The sequence below is a fragment of the Aotus nancymaae genome, unplaced genomic scaffold (assembly GCF_030222135.1).
Source record: "Aotus nancymaae isolate 86718 unplaced genomic scaffold, 86718_ANA_hifiasm-v0.15.2.pri h1tg000059l, whole genome shotgun sequence".
Classification (NCBI taxonomy): Eukaryota; Metazoa; Chordata; class Mammalia; order Primates; family Aotidae; genus Aotus; species Aotus nancymaae.
In genome coordinates, this window is record NW_026988473.1 from 24682263 (window position 1) to 24707382 (window position 25120).

Genomic DNA, 25120 nt, shown 5'->3' on the forward strand with positions numbered 1-25120 from the left:
CCTTTAAGTTTTTTTTTAATACATTTACATTCTTCTCTGTTATGGAGGATGATTTCCTTTATCAGTCACTTGGTACTAATGAAAACAGTAACATGGAATAAAGTCTTCAGCAAGTCAGTAAAGATAATGTCAACACAAAGATTAGTCATATATAATATCCTTAAATGTATAAAAATATACTTAAAATATAAATTTCCTCACTTGGAAATTAATGGTTATTAATAGCAGCTATTGTTAGATAAATTTTATAGGCAATCAGTTAGACACTGAGATATAAAAGCAAGAAATAAAGAATAGTAATAATGTCATGTTTGCAATGCCAAAATATATATAAAAAAATTCAGGATATTCTAAACCATTTTTGGGATATACTGTAATGTGGCCAGCACATCCCTGAGTCGAAATGTCAGAGGAATAGCCTGCAATCAATCATTCAGATATTTTACATTCCACAAACTCTATGTTCCTATTAAATTCTAGTCACTGTGTTAGGTACTGGGGATACAAAGATGAAGACCTATATGAAATCGCAAACAAATGAGATACACACAAAAACAAATTATTAGAGTAAAATATGGTAAGAACAGGGTGATGGGAACAGAGAAGGAATACCTGACCCAGACTAAGTTGGAGGGGATTGGGAAGGAATCAGAGAAGGCTTCTTGGAAGAGGTGATATATAAGCAGACTCTTAAAGGGTAAACATTAGTTTACAAGTTGACAAAGAAGAGCTTTGCCAACAAGGGGAGTTTCTATGAGCAGGCCATGGAAATAAGATGCAGAATTTCACATTTGTGAGTCTGAAAGTAGGTCAGCATTGTCAGGGCACTAAGTATAAGGCAGAGAGACAAATATGGTGACAAATCATCCTAGAGATGATGAAGTCGCTGAATAATTTTTTTGAAGGCGGGGAAGACACTTGGTCATCTATGCATTTCAGATAAATTCCTTCATCCATTCAAAATTTTATTAAGCACCTACAATGAGACAGGTGCTGGAGTAAAAGAAAAAAAAAAGCCCTGCCCTGTTGGAAATTATAGCAGACAGATCACTATGAAGGTTAAACAGAGGGTAGATTTGAGCAGGATAAACCTGGAGTCAGAACAGTACTCAAGAACCTGCTAGAGCAGTTCAATAAGAGATCACAAGAACAGGGCACTGGTAGCAGATATTTGAAAAATATGTAGAAAGTGATTGGATATGGAAATGTAAGAAAAAGAAGAATGAAAAAAGGGAAGCAGGTAAAGATAAGCTCAGTTTGATTTGAATGCACTTGAAGGAATCCAGATGGATTGCATATAGAAACCTGAAACTGGAAAAAAAAAAAAAAAAAGATCTGAAGCTAGAGATACCAATTTGGAGATGAAGATGGATTCAAGTTTGTAGGCTGGGAAGAACTGTAGGTTAAGCACAGAATCTTAAGGAACACCAACTCCTAAGGGATAGATGGACAGAAAACCCAAAAGAATCAGGGAAAAAACAATTTGAGAAATACATAATGGATCAGAGGAGAAAAGTGAAGTAAGAACCAATGAAGCAAGAGTGCCAGAAGAAGGTCAATGGTGTCAAACACAGTAGAGAGATCCATTAAAAGGAAAACTGGAAAGTGTCCGCTGGATTTGGCAATCATAAAGCAATGGGTGCCTTCATTCTGAAAACATCCAGGCAGGTGATTGGAGCCAAGGACATTTTACAGTATATTGAAGAGTCTAATAGCTTTTCAATTCTGGATGAAAAGAGAGAAAAAAGAACATATAGTAGCCAAAGAGGGGTCCAAGATGAAGGAAAGCTTGTTTTTCCTTGTTTTGTCTCATTTTGTTAAGGATAGGAAAGACTTAACCGTGTTTACATGTTGAGAGGAATGAGCAAATAGAAAAGAGAGAATGACCCCAACCATGTTATACTGTAAACAAGAAAATCACTCCCCTTTAGTGGTGAGTTTATTGTTGATTTATTTGTTCATTTAATAAATGTTTACTGCATGTCTACTATATGCATGGCACTGAGCTTGGCACTAGTTCTGACTTTACGTGTTCATTAAGTAAGCTTATAAAGACATGCATGAATGAATTTAGTCTTCCAATACAAGGGACACAAGTAATTCAAAGTGAGCCTAGGTAGGTGCACACTGCAATGTAGAAGATATCACTGTGATCTTCTAAATGACAGCTTTTCAAATACAGTAAGGTTGCATTTCTATTTATGTATTTCAGCTATTGGCTGTTGTGGCATACTTTGGGAATTCTCTTCTTTCAAGTTCAGTTCATTTTAGAGTTCAAAGCTATAAGATGCCAAGGTTTTTGGATTACAAACTGAGATCATGATTTATTTCAGTGAAGACTTTGTGAAATGGAACACCAAGTCCCCTGCTGCTAAACAAAAAACAACCATGAATTAAGTTATTAACTTGTTATTTTTGCCTAAGGAGCCTGAAAGAAATATGTGAATTTCAGGTGTCTAATTTCAAATCTAATTGAAATCTTTTTGTAACCTCTCAGGGAATAAAATTTGTACACTATTGGAAAACTTTGATCTCCTTAAAATTGCTCATGTGACTTATTCTAACAGAGATATTCTTGATGGAGAGATTGTTTTCATTCATCATACCACATAGGCAAATTAAAGAAAACAGAACTAATGCTTAAATCAATAATGGCAGCATTTAGCTGTAGGCTACCATACAAAGTAATATGGTAAATAAACTGTCTTTGTAGGTGAAAATTTTTAGAGTCCCATTATCAATTGGAAAAACAGGAGAGCACCTATTAGAATACCACACAAGTTTCTTCTATGACCTTTTCGACAGTTTTCAGGGGGAGAGGGTGGGTATAACAATTTTTCATTCTCCTAAGAAGAACTCTCTTTGTTCTATAAAGCACTTTAAAACTTCCAAAGTTTATCAAAATAGAGTAATTACGGCAAGATAATTCAATACACATAATTCTATACATAATTATGCATGTGTATAGAACCAGTGGTAAAATTAGGAAAAAAATCTGAACAAAAAAATGTTAAATGTTTGAAGTGATGGATATGCTAATTACCCTGATTTGATCATACACATATATAGTACCAAAATATCACACTGTACCCCATAAATACATATGATTGTCAATTTAAAAATAAAAGCAAAAAACAATTATGTAAAACATTGAGTTGGTCCACTTCATATCACAGAGTTGATGAATTCTTAATAGGCAATTAAGAGAAAGTTAGGAAGGACATCCAGAATACATTTTCAGCTTTTCAGACTGAAATTACAGATAGAAACTATCATCTCTATTCCCAAAATGGCCTTGCAATAAGCCCTTACGGACACATTTGCTAGAAATTGATGATTATGTTCTTTTACTGGCACTAGGTGCTTTAAAATAAGATGAATGCTATCAAACCAAGGCAGAGTTGGTACAGTACAGGTTGAATATCCCTTATCCAAAATGCTTGGGATGAAGTATTTTGGATTTCAGATTTTGGAATATTTGTAGAATATATACCAGTTGAGCACCCCAATCCCAAAATCTGAAATCCAAAATGCTCCAATGAGCATTGCCTTTGAGCATCGTGTCAACACTCAAAAAGTTTCAGATTTTGGAGCGTTTTCAATTTTCCCATTAGGAATGCCCAACCTGTATTGTGATTCTGGATGGTTGTGAAAAGTTACTCTAAAAAATAGTAATTAGAAATAAAAATTCCCAACCAAGATATTACTTCAGATATTCAAAAAACAGCAAAAGTTGCTCATCTGTGGCACATATCATTTTGATTCCAACATTTTTAAATGTCCACATTTCTGGTAAGAGATTTATATTCCTCTTAAATATATCATCATATATGGGGTCTCAACTTGAATTATACTGGTATTTGATAGATTCCAGAAATCATTCCTTTTTTTTAACCCATTAACTAAAACCACTTTGTAACAACTTCTGTAATTGTACTAGATGACTCTTTAATTGTACTAGATTATTCTTTAATTGTACTAAAATAAAACTGTATTTCTATAAAAGTATTAGGTGCCATGTCTACTGGCTGGTCCAATAACTTGTATGGCTACAAGTGAAGTCAATAGCATGAACAAATCTTAAAAAAGAAACTGATTCCTTCTAGAAATAGCCTCACAATTTTAGCTTCTTACAACTCAGGGAAAGCAATCTATAATTCAAAAAGCATATTGAGAAGTGGCTATCCCTACCAGTTTAGCAGGTAATCAATATGGGAGTTTAATATAAACCTGCACACATCCTGGATATACTTTCATGATGTCAGTGAATAAAAGTACTATTAGAAAGTGGCAATTTATAGTTCAACCACTGTGGAAAACAGTGTGGCGATTCCTCAAGGACCTAGAAATAGAAATTCCATTTGACCCAGCAATCCCATTACTGGGCATATATCCAAAGGATTATAAATCGTTCTACTATAAGGACACATGCACACGAATGTTCATTGCAGCACAGTTTACAATAGCAAAGACCTGGAACCAGCCCAAATGCCCATCGATGATAGACTGGACAGGAAAAATGTGGCACATATACACCATGGAATATTATGCAGCCATCAAAAAGGAGGAGTTCACATCCTTCGTAGGGACATGGATGAACCTGGAAAACATCATTCTCAGCAAACTGACACAAGAACACAAAATCAAACACCGCATGTTCTCACTCATAGGCGGGTGTTGAACAAGGAGAACACATGGACACAGGGAGGGGAGCACTATACACGGGGGTCTGTTGGGGGGGAGGGGGGATAGTGGGGGGGTGGGGAGTTGGGGAGGGATAGCATGGGGAGAAATGCCAGATATAGGTGAAGGGGAGGGAGGCAGCAAATCATACTGCCAGGTGTGCACCTGTGCAACAACCTTGCATGTTATTCACATGTACCCCAAAACCTAAAATGCAATTAAAAAAAAAAAAAAAAAAAAAAAAAAGAAAGTGGCAATTTAAAATTGAAATGTGTGGATTATTTCTGACTGAATGACTAATTCTGTAACAGAATATCTTTTAGTAACAAGACTAGTACCTCATGATTAAATAATCCAAAAAGACCCTAAGGATGTTATTAGAAATCAAAAATAGAGAGGCCTTAACAACTTCTTGTGCCTGATCTCACTTTGTGTTCCAGTAAGAAGGGTGAGAAAGGTCACTACCAGCACTAGCAACAGCCTCTATTGATGCACGTTTATTAAGTATAAGTAGAAGAGCTGCAAAACGATAGCAAAAGATGACGTTTGCACATTTGCAAGAGTAAACATATGGCATAGATTCCATATTCATGGTTAGGTGACATTTTCTTGGCCTCCCATGTGGCTAGTATGAACACGTAACTAAGTGGTCACCAATGGAATGTGAGCAGAAATTAAGGACCCTGAGTCCTAAACCTTGCAGAAACATGCTGCCCCTATGCTCTTCTCTCCTGCCACTCCAGGTATGATCATGACCTGACATGGAACACACAGGTGAGGACAATGTCCTAAAATATAATAGACATCCAGAGAGAAGGAACCTGGGTCCCTGAGAACCCCCCAGAAAGGAGCCACCTACTCATTTTAAGGGCTCTATACAGACTGTTAAATAAGAGAAATAAACATCTATCTCTTTTCAGCCACTGAATTATTATTGGGATTCTCTGTTATAGCAGCCTGGCCTTACCTTAACTAATTCAAAAGTTTATAGAACCCTACCAATAATTAAAAATATGGCTGGTTCAGACTAAACAGGGCAAGAAACTGTCCATCCTTTCTATTGTGTAGTCCTTGGGTAGCACTGCTCTGTAGCATGGCAAACATTGTAGAACAAAAATGGTTTCCAATAAAAACACAAGTGCACTATGTGTTTAAAAAGAAATGTATACTTTGAGGCAGATGGCTGTGAGAGGGACCAGTCAAGCAACTTGAATTTTATATTTTCCTGAATCTTAGAAAAATACGAAAGCATACAGGTATAGTAGCATTTCTTTGAAAGGATAAATTACAAAATCAAGGCAATGTGGAGAATGACTGAATTCCCTGTGGAGTACCTCCTCCGTCTGTTTGTCCATTCTTTTTACAGTGGGCTTTGGCTTCGCTTCACAAGTGGGAGGCTGGGCCACAGAAGGGATACAAGAAGGAATGCTGGTGCTTACATTCTGCTCCACTTCTCCAGGAAGCAGCAGCGAATCTGTTGGATACAAAACATTTTAACTGAGCCTTTTGCCAAGTTCACAATTTACCTAAATCATCTAACTGCCCAGAAGTCAAAGAAAATGTAGCAAATATGTTCATATAAAGCAGGTCCATTTCACAACGCCTGTCTTCCTTTGGGAACTGGACTCAAGGGATTGCCCTTTCCACATAAGAGAAGTCATTAGTGCATTTATTTTTATTTTATTGTTGAAAACTTAAGAGTCCCCACAAAATGTCTGGAGGAATGCTGTTTTTGGAGTAACCTGACTGTCCCTTTTACTCTCAACTCAATTTCTACTTTTATAGGAAAATAAGGCAATAAGATGTAACTTTTGCCTCATTTTCCCACATTTTCCTGGAGGGATAAAGAGAAAGAAAATGGAGTGCCAATTTCATCCTGTAACAATATGGATGTTTTCAAAAATATATATTAAAAAACAATAATGCCTGAAGGAAAGTACTTTAACTTTCAGCAGGAAAATGAAATATTCTGTCATATTCAGAATGCAGGGTCTAATTTTCAACACTTGCAAAGAACAACAGCAACATGTTTCCTGTTTGTTAAGCACAATCTCAAGAATTCAATAACCAATCTTGGTTTTCTGATTGATCCATTATAAGTGGATATGTCTCCTGATTTTTGCATGTGTGATAGCATATGGATGCATCACAAACAATTGATGATTTTCCACAGGTTTCTTTAAGGAGGACAAAGAAACAAATAGAAGCACAACAGGTTTCCTTCTCAGTCTGTTTTCATAGGACCAGAAGGGCTCACTAGAGCTAGTCAATAACTTAGAGCCGACTCTGGATAATGCTGCCGACTTCTCAAGGATGATCTTAATTAAAACACTAATTAAGTTCTCAGTGGAAGTGATCAAGTAATAACAGGCATGACATGACTGTTGCAAATGGCAGCATATAAAGGGAGATAATTGAGCAGGTATTGATATTCAAAAACTGAAACTTATTTGTAATGAATCCCTCAACACTGTAGATATCCCCTTCACAAAAAAATATAATTACAAAATTCTTATGACTCCAGCAACAGAGAACCCAGACAGCCTGGAAACAGAACTGTGGAGGGGAAATGGTAATTCTGCTATGACTAATTATTGAAATCTTAGACTATGAGCTCATTAATTAGCAGAAATAAAAACCATAATAATAGCTAACATTTACATAACTCGTCATTTTATATGCTTTAACTCAGCTAATACTCCCAAAGCTCTATTATTTTCTGTTTTACAGGCAATGCGCTCTACACACTAACAGGTAGCCTCACTCAAGATCCCACAGCTAAAAAGGGCAGAGCCGGGCAGTCCATCTACAGAGCCTGTGCTCTTATCCTACAATGTCACATTATGGACTTCTTTTAAATAAGCATTTTAATCACATATTTTATTTTACTGTATCAAATTACACACTCAAACTCAGAACCAAGAAATGTTACTATTATAACACATTAGCATGGTTCAGCACCATTAAATACATTTCCGAAACATTTCAGACCCAGAGAAGCAACATTTTAAAATTCAATGAGGTTGGTGCAAAGACTGGTTTTCTAATGCACCTATTTATGAGTTCAAAACCAAACTCCCTCACTGAGCTTCCTCATGTAACAGCCTGGGACTGGTACAAATCTGGTGAGGGACCCACCAACAAGGAAAGCAACAAGAGAAAGCCTGGGGCCTCTCAACGTGAAAACCGTTACCTACCTGACCCATTGGCTGATAGCGCAAACATCAGTTCAAATGTGAAATCAAAATCAACTCTGCTTTCAGGACTATTTAAAATCATCGTTCTGGCTAACAGTATTGTGCAGCGAGGAGGATAACTCTGCAATTTCTTTACTGAAATTTCACTTCTCTAATCTATTTGCCAAGAAGGTAAAATTTTCAACACAAATGGTTTCTTTAATAATAATTCTACTGCCACGGAAACAACTCTTTCAAAATAACAAGACTCAGTATTCTCCAAGTCTTAAATTCTTGTCATTTGTTTCATCAAAGTAAAAGCAAAATGCATCAATGCGTATCTATTAGCGCCTAACGTAGCACATTATACATAGTGAATTCTCAACAAATACTTGGAGATAGACAATGAATTTTGTACACCTCTACTTTTAAACTGGACAGCAAGAATCAAGAGTCTGCCTGCCAATAAGATGTTGTCAATAGTGTAAAATAAGTATAGCCCTTGCCCTTAAAAACAAACGTTACAGGAATAAGACTTTCATGAATAAAATCAATCAAAGAATAATCAAGAAAAAATTGAATGGCTCTAACTCTAAAGATGACAGATTTATAGAAGGGCAAAAACAATATGGATGAGAAGAACCTGGCAAGGCATATGTTGTAAAGAAAACTACTGCAATCATTTAGCCATTTTACAATCGTAGGTGGGTTATATATACACTCATATTCTCTCAGGAGAAAAAAATGACTGTATTCACTGATGGTAGGAAATGAAATTTCTGAAGTTCTCTGTATAACTTTCTAAAACAGAAGTGCTTTAAGGGACTTAATCTGATCATATTAGCTGTTATTTCTAAAACAATCAAAGGCTTTGTTTTCATCTTAATGGAATGCCACCATCTTGGCATACAGAGTCTGGGTAACTTTCAAAAATGAATCTTGAGGTTGGATGGCAAGACTGGTTGAAGTATTTTAATCTCTTCTTTCTCAACCACATGTTTAGAAATTCTTTTTTTTGTTTGTTTGTTTGTTTGTTTTGAGACGGAGTTTCGCTCTTGTTGTCCAGGCTGGAGTGCAATGGCGCATTCTCGGCTGACCACAACCTCTACCTCCTGGGTTCAAGTGATTCTCCTGTCTCAGCCTCCCAAGTAGCTGGTATTACAGGCATCTGCCACAATGCCTGGCTAATTTTTTTGTATTTAGTAGAGACAGGGTTTCACCAAGTTGGCCAGGATGGTCTCGATCTCTTGACCTCGTGATCCACCCGCCTCGGCCTCCCAAAGTGCTGAGATTACAGGTGTGAGTCACCGCGCCCGGCCTAGAAATTCTAATATTTAAAGTATCTGTTCATGCCATTTGTCTCTGTATGTTGTCAATAATCAGCAAGTCAAAGACTATAGCCATGTAATTAACACAGCATTACAAAGTGAGCAATCTACGTGACATCTGAAAATTTATACTACAATAATATTTAATCTGCCTAGCATAGTTATAAAATTAACCAATCTGTTCATTTGTTGCAACATGAAATTGCCAAAATTTCCTGAACATGTTGGTCAAATACAAAAAGGATATAGATAAAAAATACTTTAGCCATCCAGGCCGCTTCTAAATGTAGCTCCCAACTATGATAGCCTTGTTCAGTAGTTCTTAAAAATAACTGAAGACCTCAAGCTGTTTTTGTTTATATGGGTTATGTGTATCAACACTCATCATATTAGAAATTAAAACTGACAAGTATTCCAATATTTATATATTGGAATCATTAAAAATAAGTTATATATTAAAATAAGTATTTTTATTAAAAATCCATTTTCTAAAAACAAAATATTGGGAAGAAAAGCATTATTTTATATTTTTTTGAATATGTTATAATATCTGGCTGAACAGAAGAAAGTTGAATTCTCTATTTGCTTCTGCATTCAATTTTGGAAATATCCTGTTTTTTTAGTTGAAGAAAATCTAGACTCACACAGATAGGGAGTTGGAAAGGAGAGTAGTATTTTAATAGTCTTTTTATATATTTGTGGATATTTTTCTTTGATACTATACCATGATCTGAAAAATGATGAAGTTTTTTAAAGGTTATTTTCAATCAGCAATCTGAAAACATGTCAGTGAATTTTTTTTACTGCTACATTAAAACCCATTGGTCTGTCTTGCACACTGAATGGATCTTTCTCCTATGCATAATTTTGTAAACATCATTAATTGGTTATTTGGAAAATACTGGTTCACTGTGTTACACAAATCTTCCAAATGTTGACATATTTCATTATACAGTATAAAAATCACATTAAACTAATATCACCAATTTTGCCAGAAAAGCCTTTAAATATTGAGAAGCTATCAAACTCACAGTACTAGATAAAAGTCCTCTAAAAATCTAATTTTCACTTGATCCATTGCCAATTTTATCATTGACAACAAATACTATTAGCTCTTAGCCTTGAAGATACAGGCTCACTTCATTTATTTTTGAGAAATATAGTTTGTCAGTCATTTTTTCAAATAAAAATGGTGATCCATGCAAGAGAAAAATAAACTAGTTTAGCACACCACTAAATCACCCAAGTGTTTTTCCACAACCACTGTATTTCAGTATGTAATAGAAGTGCCTTATGAACACTTCCTATTTTGGCACACAAATAATTAAAAAGAAGTATATTTAAGAATCGAGATTTAATAAAGTTTATACTTTTTACTACTTCAATGGAAACTGGCATTTGTTTTGACAATAAATTTATGACAGTGAAGATGACAACTACTAGTATAATTTGGTGCCACAAACTTGATTCACACTAAGGCACCAGCATCTTCACCCATCATTGCTTTTCCAACTTTAATACATACATCAACACATGACCTGCAAATCTCAGGGTTTCTGAGGGGTTCCCAGACCACATCATCAGGGATCTGCTGGTCTAGCTAATGTCAGTCCAACCCTCCCACCATCAACTAGAAAAGCTAGATAAATTACAAAAATCAACTATTTAAAGGCACTGGAGAATCACCAGGGTAGCCCAGGACTTGAGGAACCAAGATTTCAGCCACAATTGTTAAATATTTGTTGAATAAGAGTCCCTAGTCATTCAGGGATGGCCTAAAGCTGCTTAAAGTTGCAAATTAGACAATAACTTTAAAAAAAAAAAAAAAGAGAGGTAACCAATGCCATCATTTGTATGCATTTGCTCACTAATGGCAATTAGTCCCATTAATGGACCAAAAATGACTGGAAGTTGCTACAGTTAGGATATGGTTTGTTTGGCCTCAGCAAGTCTCATGTTAAAATTTGATCCCCAGTGTTGGAAGTAGGGCCTGTAGGGAGCTACTTGGTTTGAGAGTGGACCCCTCAGGAACGGCTTGCTGCCACTCTCTCTGGAGTGAGTGAGTTTTTGCTGAGTTCTCATTCTTAGTTCCCGAGAGAACTGCTTGTTGAAAACAGCCTGGCATCTCTTTCTCTCTCTCTCGGTTCCTCTCTCATCATGCAGTTTCTGCACATGTGGCTCCCCTTTGGCTTCCACCATGAGTGGAAGAAGCCTGAGGCGCCCCCCAGAAGCACACACTGGCTCCATGCTTCTTGCACAGCCTGCGGAACCACAAGCCAAATAAACCTCTTTTCTTAACCCAGCCTCAGGTATTCTTTTACAGCAACATAAATGGACTAAGGCAGAAGTACAGTACTGGAGAACCTGAAAATAAAAATCAGAAAAGGCTGCCAACCTTTGAGCAGGAATCAGTGCCCATTCTCAGTCAATGCAATCAGCCACAGCATAAGTACATCCCCAGCCAAGAGATGTGTATAAGACAGTATGATTCTGAGAAGTAGCTTTAAAAAAGAAAAAAGTCTCTTCAGCTACTTGCACTCAACCAGAAAAGAGGTTGGGCTGGGCCAACTCAGGAAGCATAAAAATAAAGATGAACAGAAAATCTTCCTTTTCTAGCGGCTTCAGCATAATAACTAATAACTGATCTAAAAAATGATTGTGCTGGGTAACAGTTTGGGCCAGTTTGTATGAGGCATGACAGTCACCAGGTTAACTACCTCATCTCAAATTCAAAAAAGGAAGAATAGGTTAACTTGATGCCAAATAAACATAGTGCACCAAACTCTGTGGTAGACGCTACCCTCAGAAAACTGCTTAATACCACTGCAGAGAATCGGCTCCACTGAAAAGCCGTCTCCACTATTTCCACCTGGGCTGCCAAATAATAAAACAAATATTAGAAAAGAATCATGCTCCTAAATCTTGGAGAATATTTATGAGGATGAATGGGGTGAACAAATAAAGTAAATGGCAGAAAAACAATATGCAAGCCACTTCCTTGTTGCCCCAGGCAAATCTGTTGCTTAAACAATAACAACAGAATCTAATCAGTAAGCCTCCCAACTGCCAAAATTATACAAGCAACTTGACTATTTAAAATGTCACATATCCCATCTGATATAAATATTTGCCTTCTGCTCACATTCCTGAAGTGTGATACAAATTAGGCCCAAACTAAAATTCACCTTGGCACAAACTATTTAATTTCTTTTTCCTTTAAGTGACCCAGATTGTGCATTATGAAAATTATAAAGCCCTGGTGGCCTTTTCAGTAATTAGAATAGATCGCTGAAGGCTAGGTTGATTTTCAGCCTAGCCTTTGCACATTATTCTACCTGTGGGAAGATCTTGACTAGTTCATTCAAGTCTTGGTTCAGCCTCAGTTCTCTTTTATACACAAATACAAGAAGGCTTGTTATCTGATTTCTGGAAAAACCATACTAGTAAGATTTTTTGTCAATATTTTAAAATAAATCCGTTACTTGAAAAATGTAACTTGAAAAAATATTTAAAGAAAACAATGAAAATACTGGAGAAGGTAAAAAAAGCTAATTTAAAAGATTGACATAACAAAAATCAGATCTGTTGGCTATGTTGGTTTATGTCAATATACAAACTTCTCATACTAGCAAGAGGTGAAAAATTTAAAACATCACAAAAGCGCCCAAAACATGTACTTTTGTGCCCTCTTATGAAATTTATTTTATATTGCATATGTATTACACGCAGACTAGAACCATTTGTCTCCACGTTTTATCCTCAAACTAATTATATTAGAATCCTGTAGGGTGTTGGTTAAAATGCAGATCACCAGATGCCACCAAAGATCTTCTGAATTAGATTCTCTATTGGGAAGGAGACCCAAAAATCTGCATTTTTAATAAGGTTCCCTCCCCCAAATCACCCAAAACCAAAAACAGTGTGCTTCCTCTACAAATGTAGCTTCCTGACAAGTCCTTAGCTCTCCCTTCTAATCCAGTTGGAGTGCCTATGCTGCTCTTATAGAAATTCAGAGCCACTCAGGGAATTAAAGTTAGAGAACCCCTCCCTGGAGGATGTGATCCCTCTAGACCTCTAATCTCACTTAAACCAAGTAAGTAAGTAAAGAATCTGCAACATCTACTGGTTAACAGCGTGCTTGAGAAGGAATCTTTTCATAGAGTAGTGTGATGTTTGAAAGCAGAATAAAAATGTTCATTGCTTCCAATTACCAAAGTCTCTCAAATTCAAGCAGCTGAAGAAGCTAGCGTCGAGGTTTATACGACCAATGTACAAATAGTCACCATCCCCAAACCAACTTTACCCAGTCACTTTAACATCTGTCTGATTATAAATAAGCCATTCTTCCCCTACACTAATGACCATAATTCATGTTTATAACTACCTAAAGACAGTAAACAACAGTTAAACATCAACCAAACTTCCATGGAAACTGCCCCTTCCCTAAAATTAGGCATTGACTTCAATATAGTCTTGCAAATTAAATCAGGAATGAGTGTTTAAAAAAAAAAAAAAACTCCTGATTTTGAACATATTTCAAATGACCTTTGAGAAACAAAGAATACCTATGCCTCTCCGGAAATGTTAACCAGAAAGGAAGAAGTGTTCTTCTATATAAACCTCAACAGACTAGCATGAAGTCCTTTTCAATTCAGCCAAAGTGGAAAAATGCCTCAGAAGAAACATTTACAATATATCTTTAGTATTAAGGGTTTAATTTACATATTTAATAAATATTTTTAAAAGGAAAAAATGGACTTTCTTTTCCTTTCTTTAGAATAGCTCACTGAAGCCTGGGTAGGTTTTCAGCCTAGGCTTTCCATGTTATTCTACATGTGGGAAGGTCTTGACATTAGTTCACTCAAGTCCACTGAAACTTGGTTCAGCCTCAGTAACCTTTAATATAAGGCAAGACTGCCTTAATTTTTGTGATCAATTCTGATATTGTCATGATTTTTATGATTAATAGATATTTTATGTGTCTCTCAAAAATAATCTCAATTTACAAGACTGTACTTCTAGAAACTAAAGAGTTGACTTACAATGGCTACACTTGAGACAATTACCTAAGAATCAATCCTGTGATTAATTATTAAGGGGGAGAGCACACTTTTATTTCTTTTAAGACCAAAGGTTTCACAATCTTCAAAAGGCTTTGACCTTTTGGCTGAAATTTTTGTTATTGAAAAAAATAGCTCACAATTTTAGTTTTTCCTATCTCAGGAGAGGTGGAGGTAAGAATTGCCAAAAAAGAAAGCTACCTAAAGCCTTATTTGTAGTTTCTAGAAAGATATTTGACAAACCTGACAAAAACAAGCAATGGGGAAAGGATTCCCTGTTTAATAAATGGGATTGGGAAAACTGGCTAGCCATGTGTAAAAAGCAGAAACTGGAACCCCTCCTGACACCTTACACTAAAATTAACTCCAGATAGATTAAAGACTTAAACAGAAGACCTAACACCATAAAAAACCCTAGAAGAAAACCTAGGCAAAACCATTCAGGACATAGGCATAGGCAAGGACTTCATGACTAAAACACCAAAAGTATTGGCAACAAAAGCCAAAATAGACAAATGGAATCTAATTAAACTCCAGAGCTTCTGCACAGCAAAAGAAACAATCATAAGAGTGAACCAGCAACCAACAGAATGGGAAAAAATTTTTGCAATCTACCCATCTAACAAACGGCTAATATCCAGAATCTACGAAGAACAAAAACAGATTTACAAGAAAAAAACAAACAAACCCATTCAAAAGTGGGCAAAGGATATGAACAGACACTTTTCAAAAGAAGATATATATGAGGCCAACAAACATATGAAAAAATGCTCATCATCACTGGTCATTAGAGAAATGCAAATCAAAACTACATTGAGATACCATCTCACGCCAATTAGAATGGCAATCATTAAAAAATCTAGAGACAACAGATGCTGGAGAGGATGTGGAGAGATAGGAACACTTTTACATTGTTGGTGGGAGTGTAAATTAGTTCAACCATTGTGGAAGACAATGTGGTGATTCCTCAAGAACCTAGAAATGGAAATTCCATTTGACCCAGCAATCCCATTACTGGGCATATATCCAAAGGATTATAAATCGTTATATTATAAACACATATGCACACTTATGTTCATTGCAGCACTGTTTACAATAGCAAAGACTTGGAATCAACCCAAATGCCCATCGATAATAGACTGGACAGGGAAAATGTGGCACATGTACACTATGGAATACTATGCAGCCATAGAAAACGATGAGTTCGTGTCCTTTGTAGGGACATGGATGAATCTGGAAACCATCATTCTCAGTGAACTGACACAAGAACAGAAAATCAAACACCACATGTTCTCACTCATAGCCAGGTGTTGAACAATGAGAACACATGGACACAGGGAGGGGAGCATCACACACTGAGGTCTGTTGGGGGGACTAGGGGAGGGACAGTGGGGGGTAGGGAGTTGGGGAGGGATAACATGGGGAATAATGCCAGATATAGGTGATAGGGATGGAGACAGCAAACCACATTGCCATGTGTGTACCTATGCAACAATCTTGCATGTTCTTCACATGTACCCCAGAACCTAAAGAGCAATAAAATATATATATATATAAAGAATAAACAATTATTAAGCAAAAAAAGAAAAAAAAAAGAAAGAAAAAAGATATAGAAAGCATACCCTGGCTCATTTGGGGTTTAATCTCTTCATCCATGTCCAAGACTTCTAAATCTAGGAAACTGTCTACCTAGAAAAAAAGAATTAACATCATTTTTAAGCAGAATACACCTAAAAAAAATGCAATGAAAAGTCAATGAATCCACTTCCACAACACCTAACTGAGCAGCTGAATCCACTTTTCTCATTAACTCTTGAGTCTCAGCTTTTGTGGTCACTGTGCTTTCCCAAGAGACATCTGAAAGAAGCAGTAAATTTGAAAGCTGGCCTGGATTTTGTAGGCACCATAGTCAGACCTCTCCACTAAAAGGGAAAAAAGCAGTCTAAGAGTTTTTTAAAAGGGACTTTGTTCCAGATTTTATCCCAGAATATCCACCACCACCATGACAGTTGAAAACAGTGTTTCTGGGTTTTGTTTTCCTTTTATTGCTTTTGCCTCTCAAGAAAATGGTAGTGGTGGCTCTGGCTACCATGAAAACAGTGTGCTTTCTTATAGCACTCTGAAGAGCCAGAGAGAAGAAACGAAAGAAAGCAGGAGAGAAAGGTTCATTCAAAACAAAATTACAAGAGAGGTGAGCAGGGCAAAAAATCAAGTGTTCTCTCTTTCAAGCAAATAAAACTGAAAATCACTTCAAAGGTAAAAAGCAGAGCAAATGACCTTTACAGACACAATAGCAGCATTTCAATGAAAAACTTTCCACATGGAATACTGCTTTCCACTGCAAGCTGACAATGAGACATTTTAGATTAACAAAATGGTAACATTTAGATATGAACTAATTCATCTCAAGTGAATATCAAAGAGTGTAAATAAGAAAATGATCTCACCACTGGCACAAATGAGACCTAGTAAAGGAATAACGTTGCAATATGCCTTTTATACTCATGACCTAAACATGTGCATAACAAAATACCATAAAATTACAAATTTGCATTTCATTGGAATTCAAAAGACTGGCTGGATCTTTTCTTCCCCCAGCTCTACTTGTGAGACCATAGCTATTACATAGGAATTTTAAATGGTACTTCCATTGCTTTTAAGTTCATACCTGCAGTTATTATCTGGCATCCAAGTGAAGGCAAAAATTTATCTTCCATATAATGGTTTCACTACTAAAATTTGAAATTCTCTCATATTATACTGTTATTTACTTAGTGGTGTATGCTAAGGGGGACTGGAGTCATGTTTCTCTATCAAAGCATCCCTTTCATTTATTAAGTTCTAAGGAAAAATGATATAGAACCCAGCTGACCAAGAACAGTTTAAGATATTCAAACACCAATTAATAATAATAATAATAATAATAATAACTTGTAAGGACAAAATCTGTTGAATTCTCCAGCTTTGTATAAGGGAGAGTAAATGAGTCCTGTGTTTTTAGTTTGTTTGTTATGTTTTTACTTTTTGCCAAGAAAACTGAATCATGCCTTACCTTCACCTTTTCTGCCCAATTCAGATCACCTTGAAAAGAACTGCCAACTTTTTGGCCTTCATCCATCACTACCTGAAAAAATACTTTTTGGCCTTCACCCATCACATATTGATGGAAAAATGAAACAACTGAAAATAAAGAAGCTGATCTTGTAGCCCTTCAGATGACATAACTCCCCTTCCCCTTCCAGTTTTTGTTAATTAGCTAAGCATAACAGACCAAATTCAGTAAGCCATAGCAGAGGTCAGGACATAGGTTTCAGAAGCTCTGATTCTACTTCTGTCCTGTAGACTCATCCACGGTATAACTTATAATAGACTACTTAACCTCAGTCTTCTCCTGAGTCAAATAGGAATACTCCCTACTCCTATCCCATCCCAATAAAAGCTGATGAACAAATCAGAGAATTATAACACAACATTTTCAAGTTATTAGAAAACAGTGTCATTCAACCATTCTTTGTTTCTCACACGCTGGTTAAAGACTCTCTATATAATATAATCCCAATGGTCAATCATTGCCAGTAAAGAGTGAATCCTCTAGGGAAAAAAAAAATTCATATCCCACAATTAGCTCTCCAGAAGCAAGTTCTGGAAATAAAGAATTACAGGCATCTGCTGTATATAAACATATTTCTAACACAGAGATTTCTGTTCCCTTGTGAAAAAAACAAAAACAAAACCACAATATACAATTCTGTCCACAATATTTCAAGGAAGACATGATGAGGCAGAAATCAGAAATTCAAATAGCTTAAAAAGTAGAACAGCTTCCACTATAATTCCTTGATAATTAAAAACCATAGCTGAGGAGAAAGTGAAGAGTCTATAAAGTCTTCAAGATTAAAAAAAGAGTATCTAACATTTATTGACCAAATCTTAGGAAAAAACAAGATTTCCAATTCCACATTGAGTTTGAAAGAGATAAATCTAGGACGGGTGAAAGAAGTCCCATTTCACACAGAGAATTATAGAAAGGAACTCTTTTGTCCCAAATAGAATAAAACAAGCTAAAAGAAGTAATTTCAATAATTTATAGATGGCAGATCCTTAAGAACTTTTTAACAAAAATTGGAGATAACCAGTTATCATCATAAACAATAGCTGTCAAAATCATGAAATACATGCAATGATGACTTTCAATAAAGTGCCCCAATGGCACTCCTTCTAGAATTAGGAGTTACAGATCTAATAACTGTGTAGTCTTTATTAGCGTCTCTTTTTTTTAATTCATGAAGAATTCTTTTCTCCTCAGATTGTTTCTATAAATGCACTATGCTGTATTACCTGTTTTTCCAAACATTGTGATGACGTATGAAGAAAGATGGTTTTATTTCTAAGATGGTAGTCATTTGCTTCATTTTTATGAGTAACTTTTGCTGAGATAAACATGTTTTCTGAAGAATCAGTTTCAAACACTCCCCTTTTGGACACATGATCCTCTGAAATAAGAAGTTATGCACTATTAGAAAACATCCACAACACCCAGTCTGGTTTATTTTGTGTATATTGAGAAAGTTCCTTCCAACAAAAAAGAATACTTTTCAAAGAACTCTACAAACTGAACGTTTGAGGCATTAAGCACTCTTGGTATCTCAAGCACATTGAGATACCATCTCACGCCAGTTAGAATGGTGATCATTAAAAAATCTGGAGACAATAGATGCTGGAGAGGATGTGGAGAAATAGGAACACTTTTACACTGTTAGTGGGAGTGTAAATTAGTTCAACCATTGTGGAAGACAGTGTGGCGATTCCTCAAGGATCTAGAAATAGAAATGCCACTTGACCCAGCAATCCCATTACTAGGTATATACCCAAAGGATTATAATTCATTCTATTACAAAGACATATGCACACATATGTTCATTGTGGCACTATTTACAATGCCCATCAAAGATAGACTGGACAAAGAAAACGTGGCACAAATACACCGTGGAATACTATGCAGCCATAAAAAAAGGATGAGTTCATGTCCTTTGCAGGGACATGGATGAATCTGGAAACCATCATTCTCAGCAAACTGACACAAGAACAGAAAACCAAACACTGCATGTTCTTACTCATAAGTGGGTGTTGAACAATGAGAACACATGGACACAGGAAGGGGAACATCACACACTGGTGTCTGTTGAGGGGCGGGGAGTTAGGGGAGGGATAACATTAGGAGAAATACCTAATGTAGGTGATGGGGGGATGGAAGCAGCAAACCACCATGGCATGTGTATATCTATGCAATAATCCTGCAAGATCTGTACATGTGCCCCAGAACTTAAAATAAAATAAGAAGAAGAAGAAGAAAAGGTCAAATCCATAAATAACACCAGCTCTAGCCAGCTCTCTACTACTGCCTACTGCACCAGCACCAGTGACTTCTAACTAGCTACTAGAGGAGAGGTGGTCCCTGCCTTTTGCCTCAATAAATCCTTGGAAATTCTGGTGTGAAGCACCTAACCTTGGCTGTTGTGGGGGGTGCTGAGCAAAGTGTGGGGAAGATTGCTAAGAATATGCCAGAGTAACCAGCCCTATATAAGATGAGATGAGGAAGAAATGGTCTGAGGACTTAGTCTCCCTGACTTCTTCCTCTTTTACAGTCGCAGAGATATCCTGAATCAGTCCTAGGGCAATAAGCAGTGGTAGCAGAGTAGAGCAAGATAGGCATGGAGACACTTGGAAACAGGAGTTAACTGAGGGATGAAAGGGTTCCTCAAACTTCATCAATGTTAAAAGGAAAGCAGACTTCCTGTGACTACTGCCATGCCAGTGCTCTATTCTAATAAAAAGTGAAACAGTTTCCGTTTTCTCTGCTTATCGTTTAAAAGAAGTATAACCTAAACCTAGTAATTACTAAGAAAATACTATGTACCCAGCACAACACTATTGTAATAATCTATTGACTTAAATACTTGAAAAGCACAGCAATGTCTGAAAATAAAAGATGTTCTACAAGGACAAGTTCTATTTGCTCTCACAATCACTCAGTGTACTCTACTATTTCCGATAAAAACTCCCAGGTTACGTGACAGGTAACCAGATGAAACTCCTTTGAAGTAAAGAGCAGAATATAATGAAGTCCCAGCTTCTGATGCTGATGTGGAACTATTGTTGGGATATCAGATCTAACAAAAATTCTCATCTACTCTTTTAAAATTTCTCCTTTCATAAACACAAAGTTTTCCTTTTTAAAAGACAGGATGATGCAGAAAAGAACTTGTTCACTCTCTGATGAAAGCTACAGTTTAAGGTTCCTTTCTAAATTTCAAAGTTGGTTTCATAAGAATACATGCTATATCCCTCCAAAGACCCAGAAGTGCTCCTTCTAAAGGCTTTTATTGTTGTTTTTAAAATCCAGCAAATAATAAATATCTTGGCACAATGAAATAGGAAAAAAGTTCTTTTTCAACACGACAATGTCAAAATGGCAGATGCTGACACAGCCCAGAATCTGGAGTGGCTGAAAGCCTGATCAGAGAGCCAGATGCCGCTTCCCATAGTAATCCTGGTGCAATCCAAATGTGCCACCCAAGTGTTCGTGTCATCTTCTTCTGTTTCTGTTTTTCATCAGAGTCCTCTTCCACCCTTTCATCTTATCCCTAATGTTTCTTGCTTTGAAATAAGTGTCAGACATAATACGGTTTAGAAATCTAACAGCAATATTTCAGAGAACAAGTAGGTTATTGAGACCTGAAAAAGTGTTTCTTTGGGCATTTCTAAGTCAAAACTTCAATACAGATGAGACAAAAAGTTTTTTCTAAAGGTTTTTCGAGGTTTCATTATTCTGAAGCAATGGAATTTCAATTTCCTTTTGATACCAAACAGACAAGCTTCCAACAGATCTCCCTTACAAGGCCCCCACTACAGCTATAGGGTCTAATTTCAGACCAAAGAAAAAGGTTACACACCTTGAAAAGGTTGAAACGTTTGATGCCTTGATAAATTAAACACTAACCACATATTGATTATACATCTTCCAGATAAAAGTGATTATTTTTTAAGAACTCAATTTTGAAAGAAACTTTTTTAAAAATTCAAATTAATCTGTACCAAAGCCAAACTAGTGCCCATGCAATGAGAAGCATTATCACACTTGCAGGAGAATTTTCACAGATTAGCACAACCAACATTAGAATTCACAACCAAATCTGCCAGCAACCTCAGAGTGTCTGTTCTTCTACACCCTGGTCAATAGCAATATAAATCAAGAGCATGTTCTCAGTTGAGAAGAGATATTGAATATATTGCTAGAAGGAAAGAAAAATTCATGGGAGGACAATTCCATGCAACACTAAGCAATTGCAAAAAGCCTTCTGCAAAGAGAGTATGGGGATAAGCAATCATGCTTATAACAAGGTTGGGTACTCTGAAAGTCAGGGCGTGATTTTTGCATTATACTCTGTGCCTATAGCAATGTTTCTCTGGACGATAATGTTTGCTCTTGATTTGTCCAGCCAAACTACTTCACTCCACTGCTTCTTGATCACATGCTCCTTGGTATCTGGCCTCCCCTGGAGCGATAGTCGTTAGAACTAAATAAGCAATTTAAAAACCAATCAATCATAAATCAGAATAAATCCAAAGAAGCTAAATTCAGCAGGCAAATGCTTTGTCTAAATTCCCTTTGCAGTGCTCTGAATTCCAACTGTTTTATGTTCCTCATTTGAAAGGGCACAGGGAGGAGAGGATTACCTCAGTCTGGCCAGTCAGGAATAACTGTGCTTTCCCCGAGGCAGAATGATAATTGACTTATTATTCACAGTCATAGCCGTCAACCTGCCAAGGCACAAATGCACAATGCTGGCCTGGAAAAATGTGTGTGAAAAGCCCCAGATGAGGGACACAACAGCAATAAGTTGAAATTTTTGAAATGTCCAGTGTTAGGCACGTACAGAGAGAAAAATACAAAAAGACTGCAATGTTTCTGAAAGCTTATTTTCAGACAGAAAAAATTCTGTGTGATGGTTGAGTTTTGGAGCTCATTCAATCCAAAAGTTATATTCTGGCCATCAACTATGTGCTAGGTGACAAAGATGGGTAAGACTTAGTCTTTGTTGTCCTTACAAAGTTTACAAACTAGGAAGTTAAGCCATATATGCAAACCACCAAAAGAGAAGGCACCAGTGGCAGATGATATAAGGGAGATACAAAGACAAAGAATGGTAAAATCATAATTGATTTCGAAGAATCACAAAGCCTTCACATAGGACCAGGGCATCAGAGCTGGGCTTTGAAAGACAGCTACAATTTCAACAGGTGAGCATTGTGAAGTGGTCATTTTACAAACAGAAAATTCCATGAGCAAAGCCCTCAAGGTGAGAATGAACAAGGCCTAAGGAAGAATCTGATTATTCCAGGAAGATTTGGGGACACGTGGAAGGGGTATATTTAGAGGGCCTGACAAAAACTCTGTACTTGACCTACATCTTGAAGAGTCAAAATTAGAGCTGTACTCTAAGAAGAAAAATAGATAGAATGGATCAAAATGGTTCAGGTACTAGAGGCAAGAAGGTGTGGAGCTACCATAGTAACCCAGGTGAGAAGTAAAGGGAGCTTCAGCTATGTGGCGGTGATGGGAACAGAAGAGATTTAGAAAAGAAGAGTTCACAAGTGAGTTCTGTTTTGTATTTACAGAACAGAAATGGAGGCAATATCTAACTAGTTATGTTTCCTCTCTCCAGATATTACAGAATCATCACCTTATCTTTCCACTGCAATCTGTACTATACTTTTACATATAATTTGGCATGCCCTAGATAACTTTTTTAAAACAATCTCTGTGATGGTGGGTGTAAATACAGCACGCTGGCAACCTGTTGAGTGGATTACAGTTTGGTACAGAGAGGCCACACATACCCATTCCATAAAATGAGCTTACCTTCCCAATTGAGTTAGTCAAGATCACAAAAGAGGTGGCCCACACTGGGAACAGCTGCAGCATATTTGAGCATTGCCTCTTACAGCTCCAGAATTCCTAACAGAGCAACAGCTGCTGATGACAATGTCAGCACAAGGTAGAATCATTACATCCAAGTTTGTTTGTTTTTGTGCCACAGCCCTTTTCTACGCTAAACTTACAAGTCTATGCACAATTGATTTATTTTCTTAATAGGTAATATTTATAGACAAGCAGGACCCTCCTAGTTCTTGAGTCAGACCCAGGATTACAAGAATACATGCTTATCTAGTGAAGAACCCAAGGAGGATCTAAGTAACCATGAACAATACCTCCACTTCCCCACAGCTTTATTGAGGTATAATTTACACACCACTGAACTCAGTCATTTTAAGTGTACAATTCATCGGCTTTTAGGAAGTATACACAGTTGTACCACCATCAACACAATTCCATTTTTAGGTCATTCAATCACCCCAAAAAGGTGCCTAGAGCCCATTTGCAGTCACTCCCCGCTCCTACTCCCAACCACAGGCAACCACTAATCTACTTTTTGTTGCTACGTATTTGTCTCTTGTAGGCATTCCATATCAATGGAATCATATGATATGTGGTCTTTCACACCTGACTTCTTTCCCTTAGCATAACATTAATGAAGTTTGTCTGTAGGAGTATGTATTAGTACTTCCCTTCTTATTGTCAAATAATAGTCCATTGTATGAATAATACCACATTTTATTTTTCCATTCACCAGTTAATGAACATCTGGAGTATTTCCACATTTTGTAGCACCTTAATCATAATACTGAGTTTGACCCAAGGACTGTCATCCAAGGACTAATCCAATTCCATGCTGCCCCACAACATGACAAAATAAAACCACAGGGTAGCTATGCAGTTTAACTTCCCTCCATACCCAATGGAAGAAATGCTGATGCTCATTGAGGCTATAACTCTCTAATCACCTTATCTCTGCTGTACCATTAGAGTCATAGAATCCAGCCACTCTCTATCCCATGGCCTGTTTTCTTCAAATTTACATGAAATAATCTGAAATTACCTTCCTAAATTGTTCATTGCCTGTCGATTCCCACTAAAATGTATGCCTAAGGAGAGCAGGGATCTCACTGTTAGGAACTTACAGTTCCTGTAAAGTAAAATATTCATTCTCCACTCCAAAGGATGGGTAACAATTAAAACTGAAATACCGATTGACATTCAACCCTTCAATCAGGAAGTTCTACACTGTGGGTTTACTATGTGCTTAACACTCTGCTAGGCTGGAGGAAGAGTCAAGAAAATTGTATGACATGGCCTCTGCCTATAAGAAACATAATCTAGTCCCTTAAAATTTTTACTCACTCAAAGACATAACATTTTACATATCTTTCCACTCACATTTCCACGTTTAAGAATGTATCCAAAAGAAATGATTAAGTATGTGGACAAAGATTTCACTTCAAAGCCAAAACTGTCTGATCTATTCTATTGAACATTTATATTTAATCGAGGATATATATTTTTGCAGATCTTTGAACCAGCATTTCCATGGATAAAAATGTATCCAACGGCCATAAATAAGAAGGGTGCAAAGACACTGGTATCAAAATAAATAAATAAAGGACAGAACCCTTGCAAGGACCTACAAGGCTGTCCATGCCCGATCTTTCCCTACCTCCATGCCCTCTAACCTCAGCTTCCACTCCTTTCACCTTTGCTCATGCAGCTCCAGCCACACTGGCCTCCTTGCTGTTCCTCAGCTGGGCAGGCACTGTTATGACCTGGCCTCTGCACTCACTGTTCCCTGTGCCTCAAATATCTGCAGACTCATCTCATTCTAACTTTATTCAAATTTTACCTTCCCAGATCATCCTATATAAAATTGCAACCCTACATCCTCCTGCCAGTACTCATGATTCCCTACACTGTGCT

General features: G+C 36.8%; 1 protein-coding gene across 8 annotated transcripts in view; it reads right to left on the reverse strand.

Annotated features, from left to right (window-relative positions):
• Positions 1–25120, reverse strand: part of IFTAP (intraflagellar transport associated protein) — a 259976-nt gene that overhangs the window by 202981 nt on the left and 31875 nt on the right. For 5 of the 8 annotated variants that reach the window (XR_010338322.1, XM_012452365.2, XM_012452370.2 and 2 more), the window contains 3 exons: positions 18586–18740; positions 15870–15936; positions 6018–6157 (listed from right to left, as the gene is read on the reverse strand). Coding sequence is in view for 6 of the 8 variants with exons in the window: in XM_012452365.2 (XP_012307788.2) it covers positions 6018–6157; positions 15870–15936; positions 18586–18740 (362 nt within the window). In the remaining 2 variants the exon portion in view is untranslated. The remainder of the gene's footprint in view (positions 1–6017; positions 6158–15869; positions 15937–18585; positions 18741–25120) is intronic. The other 3 variants (XR_010338323.1, XM_064365022.1, XM_012452369.3) reach the window with 1 other exon arrangement.